Source organism: Xiphophorus couchianus, unplaced genomic scaffold, assembly GCF_001444195.1.
Source record: "Xiphophorus couchianus unplaced genomic scaffold, X_couchianus-1.0 Scaffold1000102, whole genome shotgun sequence".
In the NCBI taxonomy this organism is placed as follows: Eukaryota; Metazoa; Chordata; class Actinopteri; order Cyprinodontiformes; family Poeciliidae; genus Xiphophorus; species Xiphophorus couchianus.
The window spans coordinates 1,185,275-1,204,101 of record NW_020963015.1 but is presented as its reverse complement, the minus strand read 5'-3'; the positions used below and the strand labels follow the sequence as shown (position 1 = coordinate 1,204,101).

The 18,827-nt window shown below is 39.6% G+C and overlaps 1 protein-coding gene across 1 annotated transcript; it reads left to right on the top strand.

Annotated features, from left to right (window-relative positions):
- The first annotated feature begins 8,022 nt into the window (after positions 1 to 8,022).
- LOC114141367 (oocyte zinc finger protein XlCOF6-like) lies at positions 8,023 to 14,834 on the top strand. The gene is made up of 2 exons (XM_028011872.1): positions 8,023 to 8,240; positions 12,295 to 14,834. The coding sequence occupies exon 2, from the start codon at positions 12,310 to 12,312 to the stop codon at positions 14,377 to 14,379; it is 2,070 nt and encodes a 689-aa protein (XP_027867673.1). The 5' UTR covers positions 8,023 to 8,240; positions 12,295 to 12,309; the 3' UTR covers positions 14,380 to 14,834.
- The last annotated feature ends 3,993 nt before the right edge of the window (positions 14,835 to 18,827 follow it).

Sequence of the window (18,827 nt, the reverse complement as noted above, 5' to 3'; positions counted from 1 at the left end):
GAGCTCGACCACTTTGGTCTGAACTGGACTGAACTATTAAAAAGTAAATAAATTCCTACCCTACATATGAACATCAACACTTTATTTTATAAATACAACAAAGCTTTCCATGGTTGTTTATGAGTGACCGCAAAAAACTGTCTTTAGAATAATTTATTACAGCTTTGACAACTTGAGATGCATTTTAGATTTTGAGCTGGAAAATAGTGAAACAGCAGAAAGAAGCCAAAGGTCAAACTACCATTCAGACACCAACTTCAGCACCATGTGGCTGAAACCTGAGGAGCAGAAATCAGCTCAATGTTTCCTGAGTTTCTGCAGCTCAGCTAATTTAAAGCCATTTTCTACATTAAAAATGCCATCAGCAGTAAATGTTATACATTTCTATGTTGTTTCCTTCCATTCTAACTCAACATTTTTCAGCTCTTTGCGTTTCTCTGGATCTTTTCCTCAGGCTGGTAGATTTTATAATTTGAGCCGTTGTTTTCAGCTCAGCTGTGGAGCTGCCGGTCCAAAACCCTGCTGGTGACGGATCCAGTAACCAGTAAGAACATTTGAATTCTTCTCAGGTTCAAGGTTTATACCTTGAATTGAACTAAATCCATCCAATGACTTGTTGAAGACTCAGCAGCAGAAAATCAATTAATCAGCCTCATTATATCTATTGAGAAGCAAAGAGCAGAAATCTTTTTATTTCATTGAAGGATGTGTTCAGAAACAGAAAGGGAACCGTGAATGGAGGCTCAGGCTGCAAAGTGGCGCCGTTGGTAGCACTGTTGCCTTGCAGCAAGAAGGTCTTTCTGCATGGAGTCTGCATGTTCTCCCTGTGCATAGTGGGTTCTCTCTGGGTACTCTGGCTTCCTCCCCCAATTAATTGTTCTCTTTAAATTCTCCCTAGGTGTGTGTGTGTGTGTTGGTTGGCATGGTTGTGTGTCCTGTCTGTCTCTGTGTTGCGACAGACTGGCGACCTGTCCAGGTGACCCCGCCTCTCGCCCGGAACGTAGCTGGAGAGGCAGCAGCTCCTCCTGACCCTTTGGGACAAGGTGTTAGAAAATGGATGGATGATCAAGATACATGCATGAGTCTTTAACTGAGCAGCCGACTGTCTGGCTCTGTTGGTTTTTGGTTCCTTTATAAATTAATAAACTTCATATAATATTATTTATATTCACCAATGCATGCTGGTGTAAACAAACTGCATGTTTACAAAATGGTGCTAAATCTGAATGGGTTGAGAATGATTATTGTCCTTTGATGTTTATTGGCTGAATTATCAATGACTGAACACAGTCAGGTGCAGCTAACAGGATTTAAAACGGGGCTAGCGGCTCTGGAAACGAACGAGAGCAGCAGCTTGAATCTTAGTGTCTTTCTGTTACAACTCCGTCAAGCCGAAGGGCAATAAACAACAACCAGAATGAAGTTAACAATATTTATTGTTACACAAATAAAAAGGTTACATGTTAACTTTATCCATTCGCTGTCAATCCAATAATGTTCAACCCGAATTTAAAAACCACTTCAGGCGGACAAACCCGCATAAACCACCTCAATGTTCACTGCAAACTTAAGATTCACTGCAGAATGATCACATGCCATCCAAACTGGAGATCACACCAACAGAATCAGGTCTCAGATATTTTAGATCAACAGCCACATAGAACCTGAGCATTCAGGAAGTGACCCAAAGACAGACGGAAGACAAAACAACAGATGTTAGGTTGTCAGTCTGATCACAAACACTGAGAGGAGACAAACAACCCAAACTGGACGGACTAACAAGAAAATCAAACTCTAAAAGGAAGCAGTGATAAAACTGTAAAAACAAAAATACAACAATTACTAAATGCTTATTAAATCACTTTAATCAAGTCAATCTAAAACATTAAAACACTGAATACCTGCATTGCATAAACTAGACCTCTGAGGTCAACCTTGATGTAGTAGATCGGGTGCAGCCCTGCGGCATCGAACAACCACACGCCCAGGTAACGCTACGCTCCCACAGGAACGTCATTAATAATGCAGCACACAGCCAGCAAACAGCGTGGGCCAAACACACACCTGGTCTCACACACAGGAAATGAACACCTGGCCTCCACCTTCCAGCTTCCCTCTTATAGAAGCTCAGGCTGTGGAGGGAGCGCCACCTGGTGGTGCCGCCTGTTACACTTCTTACAGACTCTCAAAGTCCAGTGAATGAGAAAGTGTTGCCAAGGTTACGGCATCACACCTGGGTGACTCAAACCACTTTTTGCCGTGAAGCACTTTCCACAGAGTTCACATGCGTAAGGCTCAGTGGCGGCTGGCCAGTAGGGGGCGCTTGGGCGCCGCCCCCTTTAAATTGTTTAGATCAGGGGTGGGCAATCCTGGTCCTCGAGGGCCGGTGTCCTGCAAATCTTAGATGTCTCCCTGGTCCAACACACTTGAATCCAATAACTCAATCACCTCCTAAGTGCAGTCAAGTTCTCCAGAGTCCTGCTAATGACCTCATTATTTGACTCAGGTGTGTTGAAGTAGAGATGCATCTAAAAGTTGCAGGAGACGTTTAGGCCCTCGAGGCCTGGAGTTGCCCACCCCTGGTTTAGATAATAAATGATTTCTATTCTGAACTGCAAAATACTTAGAAATGTATTTATTCATACTGTGTGTCCAATAGACATGTTAGAATTTATTAAAATAGTAAATACATAATTCTAATTGCTCACATTGTGCACACTTCCTATGTGCAGGGCGCCGTCCTAATGAGTGTGTATGTAGGCGCATCAACTTTTGGCAAGCAGGTGATCTGAGGCTGACTTTTAATTGGTTGTTTAAGGTTTTCCACAGGGCGCAGCGCTCTGCGTCCCGGACACACCCATTCTGTTGTGTCATTACTGGTAGAGCGTCAGTACTGGCTAATTTTTTTTAAAACATTGTGTGATTGGACAATCCCCGATTCGACTCATTAGCGCAGCTGCAGTTCGTTAGGTCGATTCACGGTTACGTTTGCATTAAGCAATGCATTTTACTGCTTTCCGTGTTTGCTATTTCAAAGTTCTGGCACGGAGGCAATGTGGACAACAACTGGGGTAAGAGACTTAAAACATCTTTCAGAAAAATGCAAACGGCACGAAAACAGCCGCAGCCACCTAGACAATGCAATGAAGCTAAGTTTTTGGGGGAAACTTAGCATAGCTGAAAGGTGCTTTTCAACTCTGAAAAGAATCAAGACTTTTCTGAGAAACTCAATGACTCAGGACAGGCTGGATGCATTGGCCATGTTGTCAATGGAGAAAAGACTAGTCACAGAGATGACTGACTTTAACAAGAATGTAATTGAGAAATTTGCAGGGCAGAAGGAAAGGAGGGCAAAATTCATGTTCAAATAGTGCTATTTTTTAAGATTTGTTTTGTTTGTTTTTCATTTGTTTGTTTGTGTGCGCCCCCCTCAGTTTTTTTAGCACCAGCCGCTACTGGTAAGGCTTCTCGCCTGAGTGAGTTCTGGAATGAATTTTCAGGCTGTATTTTGAACAGAATCTTTTTTCGCACGTCTTACACAAAGATGGTTTCTCGCCTGTGTGAGTTCTGATGTGAGCCCTTAAAGTTTCATTGCGATTGAACTGAATTACACAGAGTTTACAGTCAACTGCCTCTCATTGGTGTGGATTTTTATGTGACTCCATAAGTTTTCAAAGGAACAGAAGCTCTTCCCACACATCTTGCACATGAAAGGTGTCTCCCCTGTGTTACTTCTCCTGTGAAGTTTCAAAGTGTTTAAGAGCCTGAAGGTCTTTCCACATGTCTCACAGGTGAACAATTTCTCACCAGTGTGGATTGTGATGTTCCGGGTTTTGTTTAAACTTAATCTTTTTTCACAGGTCTTGCATTGGAAAGGTCTCTCTCCTGTGTGTGTGGTCAATCAGCTGACACTTCTGACGGAAACTTTTCCACACGTGTAACACGTGAACGTCCTCTCGCTCGTGTGGATTCGGAAGCGACACATCAGCTGCACTGTAACAAATTGCCCTGTATTTTTACAGTAAAATGCTGGCAGCAGGGTTGCCAGCATTTTACTGTTAATTATACAGTACCCTTACTGTAATCAACTTTACAGTATATTACTGTCACAAAAGAAATCTTTTGATTACAGCACATTGCTGTTTTTTATCAGATTTACAGTAGACTACTGGCAGCTGTGTTGCCAGTATATTACAGTTTTTCTGTGGTATCATTACTGTTGAATTCACATACAACTTACTACTGTAAATTTCCAATACAAAATAGAAACATAAAAAAAACACTTAGAAAATGTAAGTTCCATCATGTCAACCAACATTTATTTGGGGAAAAACAAGAACCAACTCAAACATTGACTCATACACAGTCTTTAGTGGCCACATAATAAAGAAGAAGGTTTTGAAACGACAACGTATGTGTGCCTTAAACCTAAACCTTTTCTACAAGAATGTTGAGGGTAAACTGTCCAAAGTAAGTCGTATTCTGGAAAAACAGTAAGAAAATCACCATCTATTTTGTAAAATAAATTTCTTAATAACTGATTTAAAGAGTTTTTGAATAAAGCATGAATTGTGGCCTTTTGATTAGTCTGAAATAAAATAAGTATGAAAGAAATTATGAAATAATGCATTGTACAACTCAGCACACTACTTTTTCAATACAAAATACTACTTTTAGTGGAAGTGAGGAACAATATGATGCAACATAAAACAAATGAAACATTTAACTTTCAATCTAAAGCATAGAAAAAAATTGCAAATTTTAGTTTGATAAAAATTGAAATGAAACATTTAGACTTGAATTTCCTTTAGGGCAAAATCAGAGCTCCAACTTCAAATGATAAAACAATGAAACAATATTTGACAACATACTGCCAAGATAAGTTAAACATTGTGCCTGTACAGTCAAAATTACAAATTACATCTGAAGAACAGAAAGTGGGAGCCTTGACAAAATTTATGCTATAAATTAAAAGAGATGTCTAAGATTATGTTGACCCTTAAACCAAAAAAAATCTCTCAAGAACACTCCTGTTCAGGGATAAGTTGCCTTCATGCCTGTATAGTTTTTGTTTGTTTGATTGTTTGTTTTTGCACAGAGGGGCAACAATATCTATAGCCTGATTAGAAAGTTCTCACTAACCTTCTCACTATATGAAATTCCACTCAAAGTCCAAGAGGTTTTTTAGCAGAGTTGAAATACGGGGGTTGACAGTGACCGACTTCTTTTGAACAGTTTTTCCTGTCCTCTTGGAGACGATCTTGCCACAGCTGGCCTTAGTCCCTCTTTCAGGGTTGATATCAAGAAAGCGCCTGAAAATGCAGTAATTTCAGATTAGCATATGATGCTTAAGGAGTCAGGGCCAAGATATATCAAATAATGTTATGCTAGCTTTCTTATTACAGCATGACAGATTAACTAAGCTAACTTTCAAACAGCTACAGTCTGCTTAAAAATGACAACTGTATGACAACATCATCTGACAAATAAATTATGCTCCAACTTACCGGATTGGCTCATAAAATGCAGGATTCAAATGGATAGTCCTTGTAAAGAAAATTCTAGAGGTTGCTTCCACATGTCACAACGACGTGTCTTCTTGAAAAATACAGTAGCGTTCTGTTTAAAGAGAGCCTCCTTGCAGTTGAATCTAACATCATTCCCAAAATGCAATGCTACTCACAGTATATTACAGTATTTTATTAAAAACAGTAATAATTGCCCAGAATGCATTGTTTTTCACGGTGCAGTACCGTTTTCAATAGAAACAGTATGATACTGTTCAGTTTTGGCCGTTTTTATACAGCAATTTGTTACAGTGTGCCCTTTCTGGGTGAAATTCTTTCTGCAGATCTCGCAGATGAACGGTTTCTCTCCACTGTGCGTTCACATGTGATGCTTCAGGCTGATTTTCACTTTGAAGCTTTTCTCACACATTGTACATGTGAAAGGCATCTCACCTGTGTGGATTCTCATGTGAACAAGCATGTGGCCTTGAGCGATACTTTTCCCGCAGACGGTGCAACTGGAGCAGTTCTGTTTCTCACACCGGTCACTGGTCTGTAGACAGATGCGGTTCGGATCTTCAGCTCTGGATGTGTCCTAGTTATCAGCTTTAACAGAACCTGGGGAGAGCAGTGAACCCCTTTGGGGTTCTGTGAGTTCTGCTTCTTCAAAAGCAGCGGCCACCTGCTCTTCATCCTGATGGACGCAGCCTTACACCAGCTCTGCCTTCACCTGCAGAGATTTTAGAGCCTCTGGATCTAAACTGGAGATCCTTTGCTTGTTTCAGAGCAGCGGCTCAGTCCAAACCTTCCCCACCTTCCAGTCATCAAACGGTAGACGATCTGGATTAGCAAACAGAAGCAATATGTCAGCCATTAAAGGATAGAAAAGGAGAATGGCTTTGCCTTTAATTTAAAATGAGAAATACAGATAAAAAGTTGTCAGCATAAAATGAAATATCAGAGCTGCTGCCGGTTTTTGAAAAATGTTTTAGTAATATGACCTGTTATAATCCTTTTTTTCTTCTTTTTGAAGACAAAAGTGAATTGTTCTGCTGGAGAACTTTTGTCCATGTCCTGGAAACTGTGGTGGAGAGGAGGACACTGAAGAAGGTTCTGTCTATTATGGACAATAAACAGCAGCCTCTCCACCACATAGTGGACAGACAGCGGAGCTCCTTCTCACATAGGCTGCTCCAGCTCTGCTGTCGTAGGGACAGATACAGGAAATCCTTCCTGCCACATGCCATCTCACTGTACAATAAAAGCTAAATCATTGTTCTGCACTAATCAGTCCAATTTCACACAACTGCACTGTGGCACACTTGCTGTACATATATTTACATATACATATCTGCATTTTGAATCTTTGCAAGGACTGCTCTAAGCTGCTTTTATATTGACAGCATGTTATATTTTATTTTTATTTATTTTGTCTACAATTGCTACTCAGTGGTGGATGTGGTGTGTCTTGTCTCTATGCTGCTGTAACTGCGAAGTAATTTCCCTGCTGGGATAAATAAAGTTATTCTATTCTATTCTATTCCAGCTCTTCATAGCCTGCAGAGCTTCCTCTTCCTCTGGTCAAAAACAGTTCATCAGATTTCTCCTTTTGGTTCTGTTCTACTGCGGCCTGGCTGTTACTGAAGCTGGAAGCTGCCACTGCTAAGCTAATGCGTGACCCAATAAATGTTTGTATTCTCCAGGCTTTTTCAAACTTTCTTCTGGCTCTTGGTATAATATGAACTCTGCAGCTCCAGATAGTTAGTTATGTCGATCGCCTGGATGCGGGTAAATCCTCAAGATTATAAGAGAAGTCTTTTTTACAGAGATAATATGGATCATATCCTAAATATGTGCATATTTTTCTAGATACCTTGTCTGTTCCAGCCTATTTAGGGAATTAGTTACACTCTGTGATCAATTTAGCTTTGTTTTGAACCGGAGAAATTCACTTCTGGACCTTCATCTGAATTTTGTGAAAGCAGGCGCTGCAAACTCTGGCGTTGTTAGTTTTCACACCTCCTGTTTTTAGCTGTAGATAGTTGATCCACTTTTCTCCTCTTTTTCCTGTAAGTTTTTTTAATAATTAACACCCTTGTGACAGACTACCATCAAAACACGAAATTAACTTTTATCTTTCTCTCTATTAGAACTTTTGGAACAACCGTACAATGTGTGAGAAAGGAGTCAGACTTTAGGCATTTTGATGCTGGATCAGCAGAAATAAATGGGCTGAATTTACTTCCTGCCCTCCATCTGCATTGGGTGCTACGTCATCTGCAACACAGCAATATCTGACAAGACCTATCATATTCTGTCGTTGTCTGTATTTCCATAACAGTCATAATATTAGTGGTCAAATGTTAATTTTTATTCGTTGTTCGGCTTATTATTTATTTTTCCTTTCGTCACAATATACGGTGCTCACAGAATATGGTGCCACACCGGAACTAAAAGTGTATTTTCTATTTCTGGGGTAGATTTCCTTGTGACACTTCCGGCGGAAGTAGCCAATACTGAGCTAGCAGCGTTAGCTTCCAGGCTTCTTTGTGTTTATCGGCGGTTAAAAAGCGGCTTTGCTGGGTGAGCTGAATGTTTAAGAGTCTGCGGTAACAATATCTTCGGTTAATCTTCATAGAGAATCGATCAGAGAGAGAATCGATCAGAGAGACTAACAGCAGCACCGGAGGAGGAAGGATCGATCATCAGCCCGGATCCTCTCGGAGCCTCCAGGTAGAGTTTGCTGATCCAGGCTTTACTGGAGCTTCGACCTGCTGTTAGTTTCGGTTTTACAATTTAAATCTTTCTCGTTGCTGAAGTTGGAATTCTGCTGCATTTAATGAAATCCCGTTTATTTCAATCCACTCTAAATGTCACAAAAACATCGAATGTTTAAAATTGAGCTTCATAATTTTATACAAACAAAAGATTAAAGTAAAGACACATTTTGATTTTACATTTCTATTGTAGCAAAAATCCATATTTTATAATGAAATCACATCAAATCTGGACAGAATTATTGCAGTTTGAAAATCTTTATTCAGTTTGTGAAAACAGATTTTAAAGCTTTTTTAGTGTTAAGAGCATTTTGGCTTTAAAAGTACAGATTGTGAATTTAAGTTTACTACGTTAATATTATTTAGATCTTAGGTATATTTATCTAATCTAAATCTTAGTCTCTTACTTTAGTTTGGTAACAGAAAATACATGTGTGTATTTTTCTACACTTACTTTATACTTCACTCAGTTGAAACTGTTTTAAACTTGTCAGCTGTAGTTTTACACACATCAGTTATTTTGTTATCTTTTCTTTTGCCTAAAAAATGAATTTTTAAACTTTCTTTTGAGTTAGAGAATGAAAAATTACTAAAATATAGTTATCTGACTTCATGTTTTTTATAAAATCCTACAAAAAGACGTATCTTAACCACCACTGAACAAAGTTAAGTGTCTGCAGTGTAATTTCAAAACCCAATAATACAAATATAATAAACATTGTGACAAGAAAAGTTAGATTTTCCCGTCTGGAAAAGGGGGAAAGTGTTGTGTTGAAACGGGAGCTCTGCCTAAGTTGAGCTTCCTCTCTGAAAGGGATCCACGATTAGTTGCAACAATCAACTTTATTTGAGAAATATTTATTTTAGATGTAAAAACTGCACAGTAATATTACTGTAGGTTATACATGTAAAATCTACTAATCTGGTAAGTAGTGGTGCACCGATTTATTGGTGCCGATTTCCTTTATTTTGAGATTGACTGATTTTTACGTGTGGAGCCGATCTTATCCACCGATGTCATCAACCTCGGCAAACGTCTAAAAATCAACTTCTGGGCCACCAGGTCACGTCTGCACATTTACAGTTAACAACAGTCACCTCGTTGTTGCCAATTCAGAAACTTTCTTGATATATTGAGCAACATCTCAGACAAAAAAAATGGTATCGGCCAAAGTTGTAGCTGCCGGGTTAGTTTTAACCACATCCCAATCGTCGTGGACACAAAGTGAACCCGCTTCTTTGCATCCTGACTCGCCCTTCTTCACACGCTGTCCCTCAACACCAAAAAAACAACCTGCATATAGCAGGAACATCGTTTACTATAAAATATACAATTCTATTGACTCTTTTCCACCGGCTCGGCTTGGCCCGGTCCGGTCCGGTCCGGCTCTACTCGCTTTCAGAACTTTTCCACCGGCTTCTTTTCGGGGCTGGTCCTGCTTTTTAGGGTCCTGCTTCGGAGACGGGCCCAACCGGGCCTGTGACGCAAGCTTCACTCCAGTTTACTGATGGCCTGAGGGTGCAGTCAGACGGTCAGGCGGCCAGACGGTCAGACGGAGCAGCAAAGAGAGAAAGAAAACGAGGCGCAACGTTTCAACTCGCTGCAACACGGAAGTGATGGAAGATACAAACAAGATGTGAACAAAATGTCGGCTTTTCTTTGCTTCGCATTTCAATATTCAGCGGTATGTTGATGGAGCTGTGAGGAACGAGTCGTTTTTCTCAACGTAGTGGAGAGAATAAAAACCTCGGTGAACAGATGCAGCCAACGCCGCTGCTGCTCTCCAGCCAGGTGAGCAGTTTGGAGATATCTCTGTCTGCTTTTTGTATGTCTGCATAGGTCTAAAACTTAATTATGTTTTGTCTTTAATTAATGCAACTATTGCAGTTATTTATAATTGTTCAGGTCTGGATGGTAAAAAAAAGTATTTGCATATATATAAAGTAACATGTCTGTTTTAAATAATTCCTTCTGTGTTTGTAACTCCCACATTAGTAACTCTGTTATTTATCTACATTTATGTGCTGCAAGCTCTAACATCTGATTACTTTTCCCAGAGAACAGAAGAGGAGGAACATGGCTGACATGATGGAGAACGATGAGGAGAACCGTCAGAACAACAACTGGATCTCCTTCAGGAGGAAGCAGCTACCAGCAGAGATGGCAGAGCTCCACGAAGAGCCGAGGCAAAGAAAAGAAGAAAATAAATGCTGTTTTCTCTCAGTGAACAAAGTCTCTTTTTTATAATCTCTCCTCACATTATTGTACAAACTGTAGTTTGTTTGGCATCAAGGTCCTAATATGATCCTCCCAAAACGAGAGGAGCTTTAGACAGAGTGAAAATAACATTATGTTGTAGAAATATGTCATTGACACATTATTAATACATTATTCAGCAAACCAAACATTTTCACATTATTATCAGGGCTGCTATTAACAAAAACCCAAAATACAAGTCATGTTCATTTCTACTTTCTACATCATCTTTCTATCCACTCTGTTTATCTGTCTGCCTGGAGAATCTTCAACGTAAGAAAGAGAGAAAATGTGTCCAAAACCTGGAACCTTAATTAGTGATAAATAAGACTAAGAGTTTAAACTTTTAATTCTTAGAGACTAAAAAGTGGAAACATGAAGGTTTGATTAAAACTAGAACCAGTCAGATTAGAAGGAAAACAGTTTTATTTGTTCTCAGTGTAACTTGGACGTCAGATGAATCATAATTAAACATATTGAAGTGAAAAACAACAGATTGTTAATGCACTTCAACTCTAAGAACATCAGACACATTTGAAATTAGAAATGTTTCATCAGCACATGGAGCTCATGTGGTTCCTGCTCCAGAAGCTGAAGGTCTCTGGACATCCTGGAGGTAAAAACCGACCGGCGGTCAGGAAGACGGACACTGATGAGATCCTCCAACTCAGAGGCTGCAGGAAGAACCGCGATGGTCTGCAGTTCACCAACATCTGAAAAGGGGGCATTAGTGAAACTTTATCTCCTCACTCTGTGTAGATACAATTATTCCAAGCTGTGATAAATAACTTTTGTCTTTTAGCTCAACAAAACATCACAACATAATATTCACTGAATTTACATCAATATCTTCTTTTCGGCACTATTGAATTCCATACAGTGGAATAAATAACTCGCTGTCACCACATGCTTTATCAGTATCAGTATTTCAGAAGGAAAAGGCGCAACAACAGCAGAACAACCTTTGTGAGTTATAATAAGCATCGCTAATTCACATACCAAACAGCCTGAGACAACATGCATTCTCACCCATAAACCAGTATCCCTGACTGGTTTTTTCCCCTTTCAAAATGAAATTACCATCTAGCTTTAAACACATCGCCGCTAAATATTAGCTTGTGGCTAATTGATAGCCAACCAAGCTAATTAAAGCTCAGAATTTACCAGAGATTCACATCAAGAGAAAAAAAAAGCAATTAAAGCTCCAAAAGCAAATTTCTTCCAGATCCAGATAGACGGGAATCAAAAATCAGCGATAGATGAAAACTATGTAATATTCTAATATTTCTTGAAAAATATTGAAAAGAAAACTCAGTTTTATCAGTAAAGTGACCACAAAATGTTTTTTTCTTCTTTGGTTGTTCCAGCCCATGTTCTGCAGCTTTAGGCGACTTTGTCAAAATTGAAGGTCAAAAAGTCTTGAGGTAACAAAGTAGTTTATGGAGCATTTCTATGCGATTGCAACCAGAAAACATGTCAGTGCCAACCCTAAGATTACAGGAAGGTTTGACATTTTCTATTGAAGTGTTTTTGTCCGTCTGTTTCAGGCTGTGTATCGAAAGTTGTCTTAATGCTGTGTTAACTTTAACTCTGAAGACAATGTGTAGAAACCTTTTTCTGCCTTAACTGTACAGAAGAGTTTAAAGTCGAAAAGTGAACTTCGACCATCAGTTGGATCCTGAAAATGTTGAAATTCATCTGGGAGGCAATAAGCTAAAACTTACGTTATATTTTCTATTTGTCTTTTTTTCAGATTTGCCTCAATAGCATGTCTGTTATCAAGCAAGATGTTGCTTCTCACTATTTTGTTCTCAACCAACAAGAGATCTCTGTTTTGGACCAGAGGGAAACAGAAGAACCAGAACTTAGGCAAGTAAAAGAAGAAGAGTATGGATCGGAACCTCTGCTAAATGTGAAGAAAGATGAAAACATTGTACTAAAGCAAGAGACAGACACCTTAATGGGAACAGATTCTGGATCTCTTGAAATAAAGGAGGAACCAGAGGAAATAGAACTGCAACAATTGAAAGATGACTGTTGTCAATCAGAATCTCAGCAGATGGTAAAAATTGAGGTTGAAGACATCAGTCAGGATGAAAACCAGGAAGTACTGAAGCAGGAGACGGATACCCTAACAGTAACCAATTCTGGATCTGTGGAACTCAAAGAGGAACCAGACAAACTAGATACTAAAGTAGTGAAGGAAGCGGAGCATGCATCAGGACTTCAGCAGAGGGTAGAGAAAGATACTGTAAGCATCAACCTTCATGAAAAGCAGGATGTACTGAAGCAGGAGACTGATAATTTAATCACAAAGACTTCTGTTGGTGAAACAGACCAACAACCACAACTCAAAGGAAACCAATTCCTATTTCCGGACATCCCTGAAGCAGATCATCATAAGAAAATAAAGACTCACAACAAAGGTCAAAGTGGCAATGTAGACAAAGGGATGGAGGGTAGGAAAACTTACAAAGGTAAAAACTATAAGCAATGTACAGTGTGTGGAAAAAAGTTCAAATGCAGTAGTGATTTAACAAGTCACATGAAAACTCATAGAAATAAGAATCCTTTCTCATGTCTAACCTGTGGGAAATGTTTGAGTCGCAAACAAAGTTTAGATAGACACATGATGATGCACACAGGTGAGAAGCCTTTCTCATGTCTAACCTGTGGAAAAGGTTTCACTCAAAAAAGTTTTTTGGACCAGCACATGAAAACTCACACAGGTGAGAAGCCCTTTTCATGTCTAACGTGTGGAAAAGATTTTATTCAAAAAAGTAGGTGGACTTGCCATATGAGAATTCATAAAGCCGAGAAACGTTTCTCGTGTATAACATGTGGAAAAGGTTTTATTCAAAAACATAGTTTAACTTGCCACATGAGAACTCACACAGATGAAAAGCCTTTCTCATGTCTAGCTTGCGGAAAAAGTTTCATTCAAAAAAATATTTTGACTCGCCACATTAAAACTCATACAGGTGAGAAGCCTTTCTCATGTTTAACCTGTGGAAAAAGTTTCATTCAGAAAAACAAATTGATTCACCACATGAGAACTCACACAGGTGAGAAGCCTTTCTTATGTGAAACCTGTGGAAAAGGTTTCTTTCAAAAACATAGTTTGACTATACACATCAAAACTCACACAGGTGAGAAGCCTTTCTCATGTCTAACCTGTGGGAAAGGTTTCATTCAAAGACGTAGTTGGACTTTTCACATGAGAAGTCATTCAGGTGACAAGCATTTCTCATGTATAACCTGTGGAAAACATTTTATTGAAGGTAGTTGTTTGAGAAAGCATATGAGAACTCACACAGGTGAGAAGCCATTTTCATGTGTAAGCTGTGGAAGAGATTTCACTCATAAATATAGTTTGAATTGTCACATGAGAATCCACACAGGTGAGAAACCTTTCACTTGTACAACCTGTGGAAAAGCTTTCATTCAAAAACGCAATTTGACTGGTCACCTGAGAACTCACACAGGTGAGAAGCCTTTCTCATGTCTCACCTGTGGAAAAGATTTCCTTCAAAAACGTAGTTGGACTTTTCACATGAGAAGTCATTCAGGTGAGAAGCATTTCTCTTGTACAATTTGTGGAAAAGATTTTAACCAAAATAGTTGTTTAAATCAGCACATGAGAACTCACACAGGTGAGAAACCTTTTGCCTGTATAACATGTGGAAAAGGTTTCACTCAAAAATGTAGCTTGAATAGCCACATGAGAACTCACACAGGTGAGAAACCTTTCTCATGTATAATCTGTGGAAAAGGTTTCAGTCATAGATGTAGTTTGAGTAACCACATGAAAACTCACAACGGAGATATGTCTCATTAGAAGGGCTCAAAAAAGTCTACAGGGTTTAAATGGGCTATAGATAACCATTTTCTAGATAAAAATATTCTCAACTTCTCAATTTTAATGTATTGAACTTTTTATTTTGTATATACAGTACAGACCAAAAGTTTGGACACACTTTCTCATTGAATTCAATGAGAAGGTGTGTCCAAACTTTTGGTCTGTACTGTAGTTTTCTATAATTTTTCTCAATGGCCTACTTCCAGCTATATAACTATTTGTATACTTTCACAAGAAATCTGTATTTTATAAAGCTGATTAAAATACATTTGCACCAGAAACCTTTTTCACGTGGAACTTGCGTTAAAAAGGCTTCAAAAAGGTTAACTGTGTTAGAACTCGCACAAAATACAAACTTTTCTTATCTCTTGTAGCAACGTTCTCAGTCGCTGTATTTTCTTCTCTGAAACTTGTAAAATAAACCATAAAACGTCCATGTCAAAAGGTATTGTTTTTGCTATAATTTGAACATTTCAGTTTTCTTATAGAATAGAATAGAATAGAATTCAACTTTATTGTCATTGCACTGTCACAAGTACAAGCAACGAGATGTAGTTTGCATCTATCCAGAAGTGCTCTACGAGATATAAATATTTATTTACAGATGTACAAGACTATGTATGTATGGACTATAAGGGGTTATAGCAAGAGATATAGATATTATGTATAAATATAAATATGGGAGCTATATGCACAGATTATACAGATTATACAAGAATGTTAGGAAATGGATTATAGATAAATAATGGCAGATCAAATTTACAGGTTGTATGTGTGTGTGAAGAAAACAGTCCGTGATGTGTGTGTGTGTGTGTGAGGATAGTCCATGTGTTATTGTTGTATGAGAGGATAGGGGAGTACAGTCCTTATAGTTTATGTTTTATGTCAGGAGGCGTTCAAAAGCCTGACAGCTGTGGGAAAGAAGCTGTTCCGGTGCCTGGTGGTTCTGGTCCGTAGGCTTCTGTAACGCCTCCCAGAGGGCAGGAGGGAAAAGAGTGTGTGTGCTGGGTGAGTGGAGTCCTTTGTGATTTTCCCGGCCCTTTTCAAACACGGCTTCCTGTAGATGTCCTTGATGGCAGGGAGCGTTGCCCCGGCGATATACTGGGCAGTTTTCACCACCCTCTGCAGCGCCTGCCGGTCGGAGACAGAGCAGTTCCCGTACCAAGCTGTAATACAGTTGGTGAGGATGCTCTCAATGGTGCAGCGGTAGAAGTTCGTGAGGATCTCTGAGGACAGGTGGTTCTTCCTCAGGGTCCTCATGAAGAAGAGTCGCTGATGTGCCTTCTTAATGAGTTTGGAGCAGCTGGTCGTCCAAGTCAGGTCCTTGGAGATGTGGACTCCCAGGAACTTAAAGGTGTCCACACGCTCCACCACTGTCCCCTTAATGTGGATGGGTGGATGTGGGTCAGCGTTCCTCCTGAAGTCCACGATAAGGTCCTTGGTCTTCTCGGTGTTCAGCTGCAGGTTGTTTTTGTCGCACCACTCAGCCAGACGGTCTACCTCCTCCCTGTAAGCGGCCTCGTCATTATCTCTGATGAGGCCGATCACCGTGGTGTCGTCTGCGAACTTGATGATGGCGTTAGAGCCACGGACAGGTCTGCAGTCATAGGTGAAGAGGGAGCAGAGGAAGGGACTCATCACACAGCCTTGTGGCACTCCGGTGTTTATGATGATGGTGGATGAGAAGTGGTTGTCCAGCCGGACATGTTGAGGTCGACTGGTCAGGAAGTCGAGCAACCAGTTACACATGAGTGGACTGATGCCGAGGTCTGTGAGTTTGGTAATGAGTTGTGATGGGATGACAGTGTTGAATGCTGAACTAAAATCTAAGAACAGCAGTCTGGCGTAAGTGTTCTTACTGTCCAGGTGAGAAAGGAGAAAGTGCAGTGCTATAGAGACTGCATCCTCTGTGCTCCTGTTCTGCCTGTATGCAAATTGGTGGGGGTCTAGTGTGGGGGGGAGACAGGATCTGAGGTGTGCTAGGACCAGCCGCTCCAAGCACTTGGTAATGATGGGGGTAAGGGCTACCGGGCGGTAGTTGGGTTGGGATTCTTGGGGATTGGGACGATATAATTAGAGACGCATCAATCCAATAATAATATTTGACTTGGTATTGAATAAAATCTAGATTGGGTATCGGTGACAATGTGCCCGACCCATAAGGACCGATCTATTGATTGTAATTCTATGCTTATTTGATGGTGTATATTTGATGGTGGGACACAGCCTGGCAAAATAAAAGTCTCACACCAACAGAAACCAGATCTGAGTACTTTGCATGTTCTCTTTAGTTTTGCGAGTTCGCTGTGGTGTAATTGTTTATTTAGTTTCTATAAAAGTTAATACATTACATTATGAAAAATATGCTTGATATTTGGGGCCTGCCCCACACAATGCATGGCAGGCACTTGTTTAATACTTATTTTTACTCTGTCACCATTGATGCAGCCCGAACCGCTGCATGAAACCCCACAAAATATGTGTCAAAATGTACGGCTTGGTCTCAAGGAGGAAGTTATTACTTCTGTTGGCGTTTCGACTTACTATGGCAACGTAGTTGGCAAAAAACTATGGCTTTAAATTACAGTAGAAATCAATGGACCCTAGAAAATAAAAGCATTCATATTTGAGTGCACTCCCAACAAATATGCACCGAAACGTGTGACTCAATCTCAAGAAGGGGCTATTAATTCTGTTGCCGTTTCAACTTACCATGGCAAATAAAAACTATGCCTTTAAATTACAATAGAAGTGAATGTACCCTACAAAATAAAAGACTTTTTATTTTACACATCAAGTAATTGCTACTTTGGCTTTTATATGACTGGTATAACCCAACTACTGCTACATTTTGATTTTTGTGGCCTTTCAAAATAAAAGCCTCATGGTTCCTTACTTACGCTCTACATATTTACAGTTCAGTGGGACATCGGTTTAGGACTCCACGTTTGTCAGTGCACACATTCAGCATGCTAGTAGTTCATCATGCTAGTGGTAGCCCACACATTGAAGCTAGCATTTAATGACAGCTGAAATATTTGGTTCCCTGTGTAACTTTGGAAAATAAGGAGCAAATGTTTTAAAATTCTCAAACATAGCTGTGTGTGACGTTAGGATTGAGCAACCGAAATCTCAAGATGATTGGTTAATTTTTGTCCCATGGGGAAACAAAACATTACAAACTGTGAGCTTCAAGCTGAAATAAAACATTTATTTTCTTCTCTGAAAAGGGAGGATTTCTTTCGTCCAGTAAACTGTCATATTTTACATTAGAACAGGATTTTCCAGACACTCTCATCTTTTCAGGAAGTCTAATTTTTTGTGTCCTGCTATTAGCAGCTTCCTTCCTTTTATCTCAGCACTAAAAAATTATAAATACACACAATGTGCTGGAAAATAGTATTTGGTGACTGATATTTGTCAGGCCAAAGTGAAAATGATAAACGTAGGAGAAAGATGGATTCTCTTGACTATTTCAAAACAATACAAAACTGTATGAAGAATCCCACATAAGACCAGGTTTATTTATTTATTTCGTTGTTGTTTTTAACAGTAGCTGTTGATAAAACAAAGTTACAACCTTGACATGATTATGCGAGTCGTTTTACCGAGAAATCGATCAGAAGAGCCGTGAAAATGTTCTGATCTGGCTGCAGTTTCCACTCCAGACACAGGGGGGCAGAATTATGTGCTCCGGCATGGGGGGTCGAACTAAGATCTGTCCAACTTATCGGACAAAGAGTCTGGGATAATGTTCTGTTTTTGTTCTTTTAATGCTACAAATTTAGTCTGAGTGATTGTTTTTCTATATTTGCGAGAAAATAGCGAATAAAGCATGTAAGTTGCTGAGAAACATTTTTGCTTATGTTTCTGTCACTGCGACTAGTCAACTTTTATCATGTTGAAAAATGTGAAGTCGTGAAATCCCTACTCTTGACCTTATCTCTTCGGTGTCACATGTAAAACAGTTTGATGTGAAAACCGTTTCTACCAGGCAGCTTTTTGTGCGACACCAAGTACGCGCTCATAAAAATGGATCTTTGCTTGGACATGTCAGCGGACGTCGGCGTTGACCTAACCCTAACCCGCGGACCTCTGGACTGAAGTACCCCTGGGCATATGGGCGTCTTTAGGATGACCCAGTCAAAGTCCAGACCTAAACTGATCGAATCTGTCTCAACATCTGAAAATGCTCTTCATCCTATCTGACTGAGATTGAGATGTTTGGCAAAGAAGAATGGGACAAAATTTCAGTCCCTAGATGTGCAAAGCTGGTTGAGGCAAACACAAAGTATCGACTCAGGGAGGCTCAACACTTTTGCATAAAGTGGTTTTCAGTTTTTTATTTGTAAAAAAGGTGTGGAACCATGTATAATTTTCTTTTTGCTTCATAATTGTGTACCACTTTGTTTTTTTCTTTCACATTA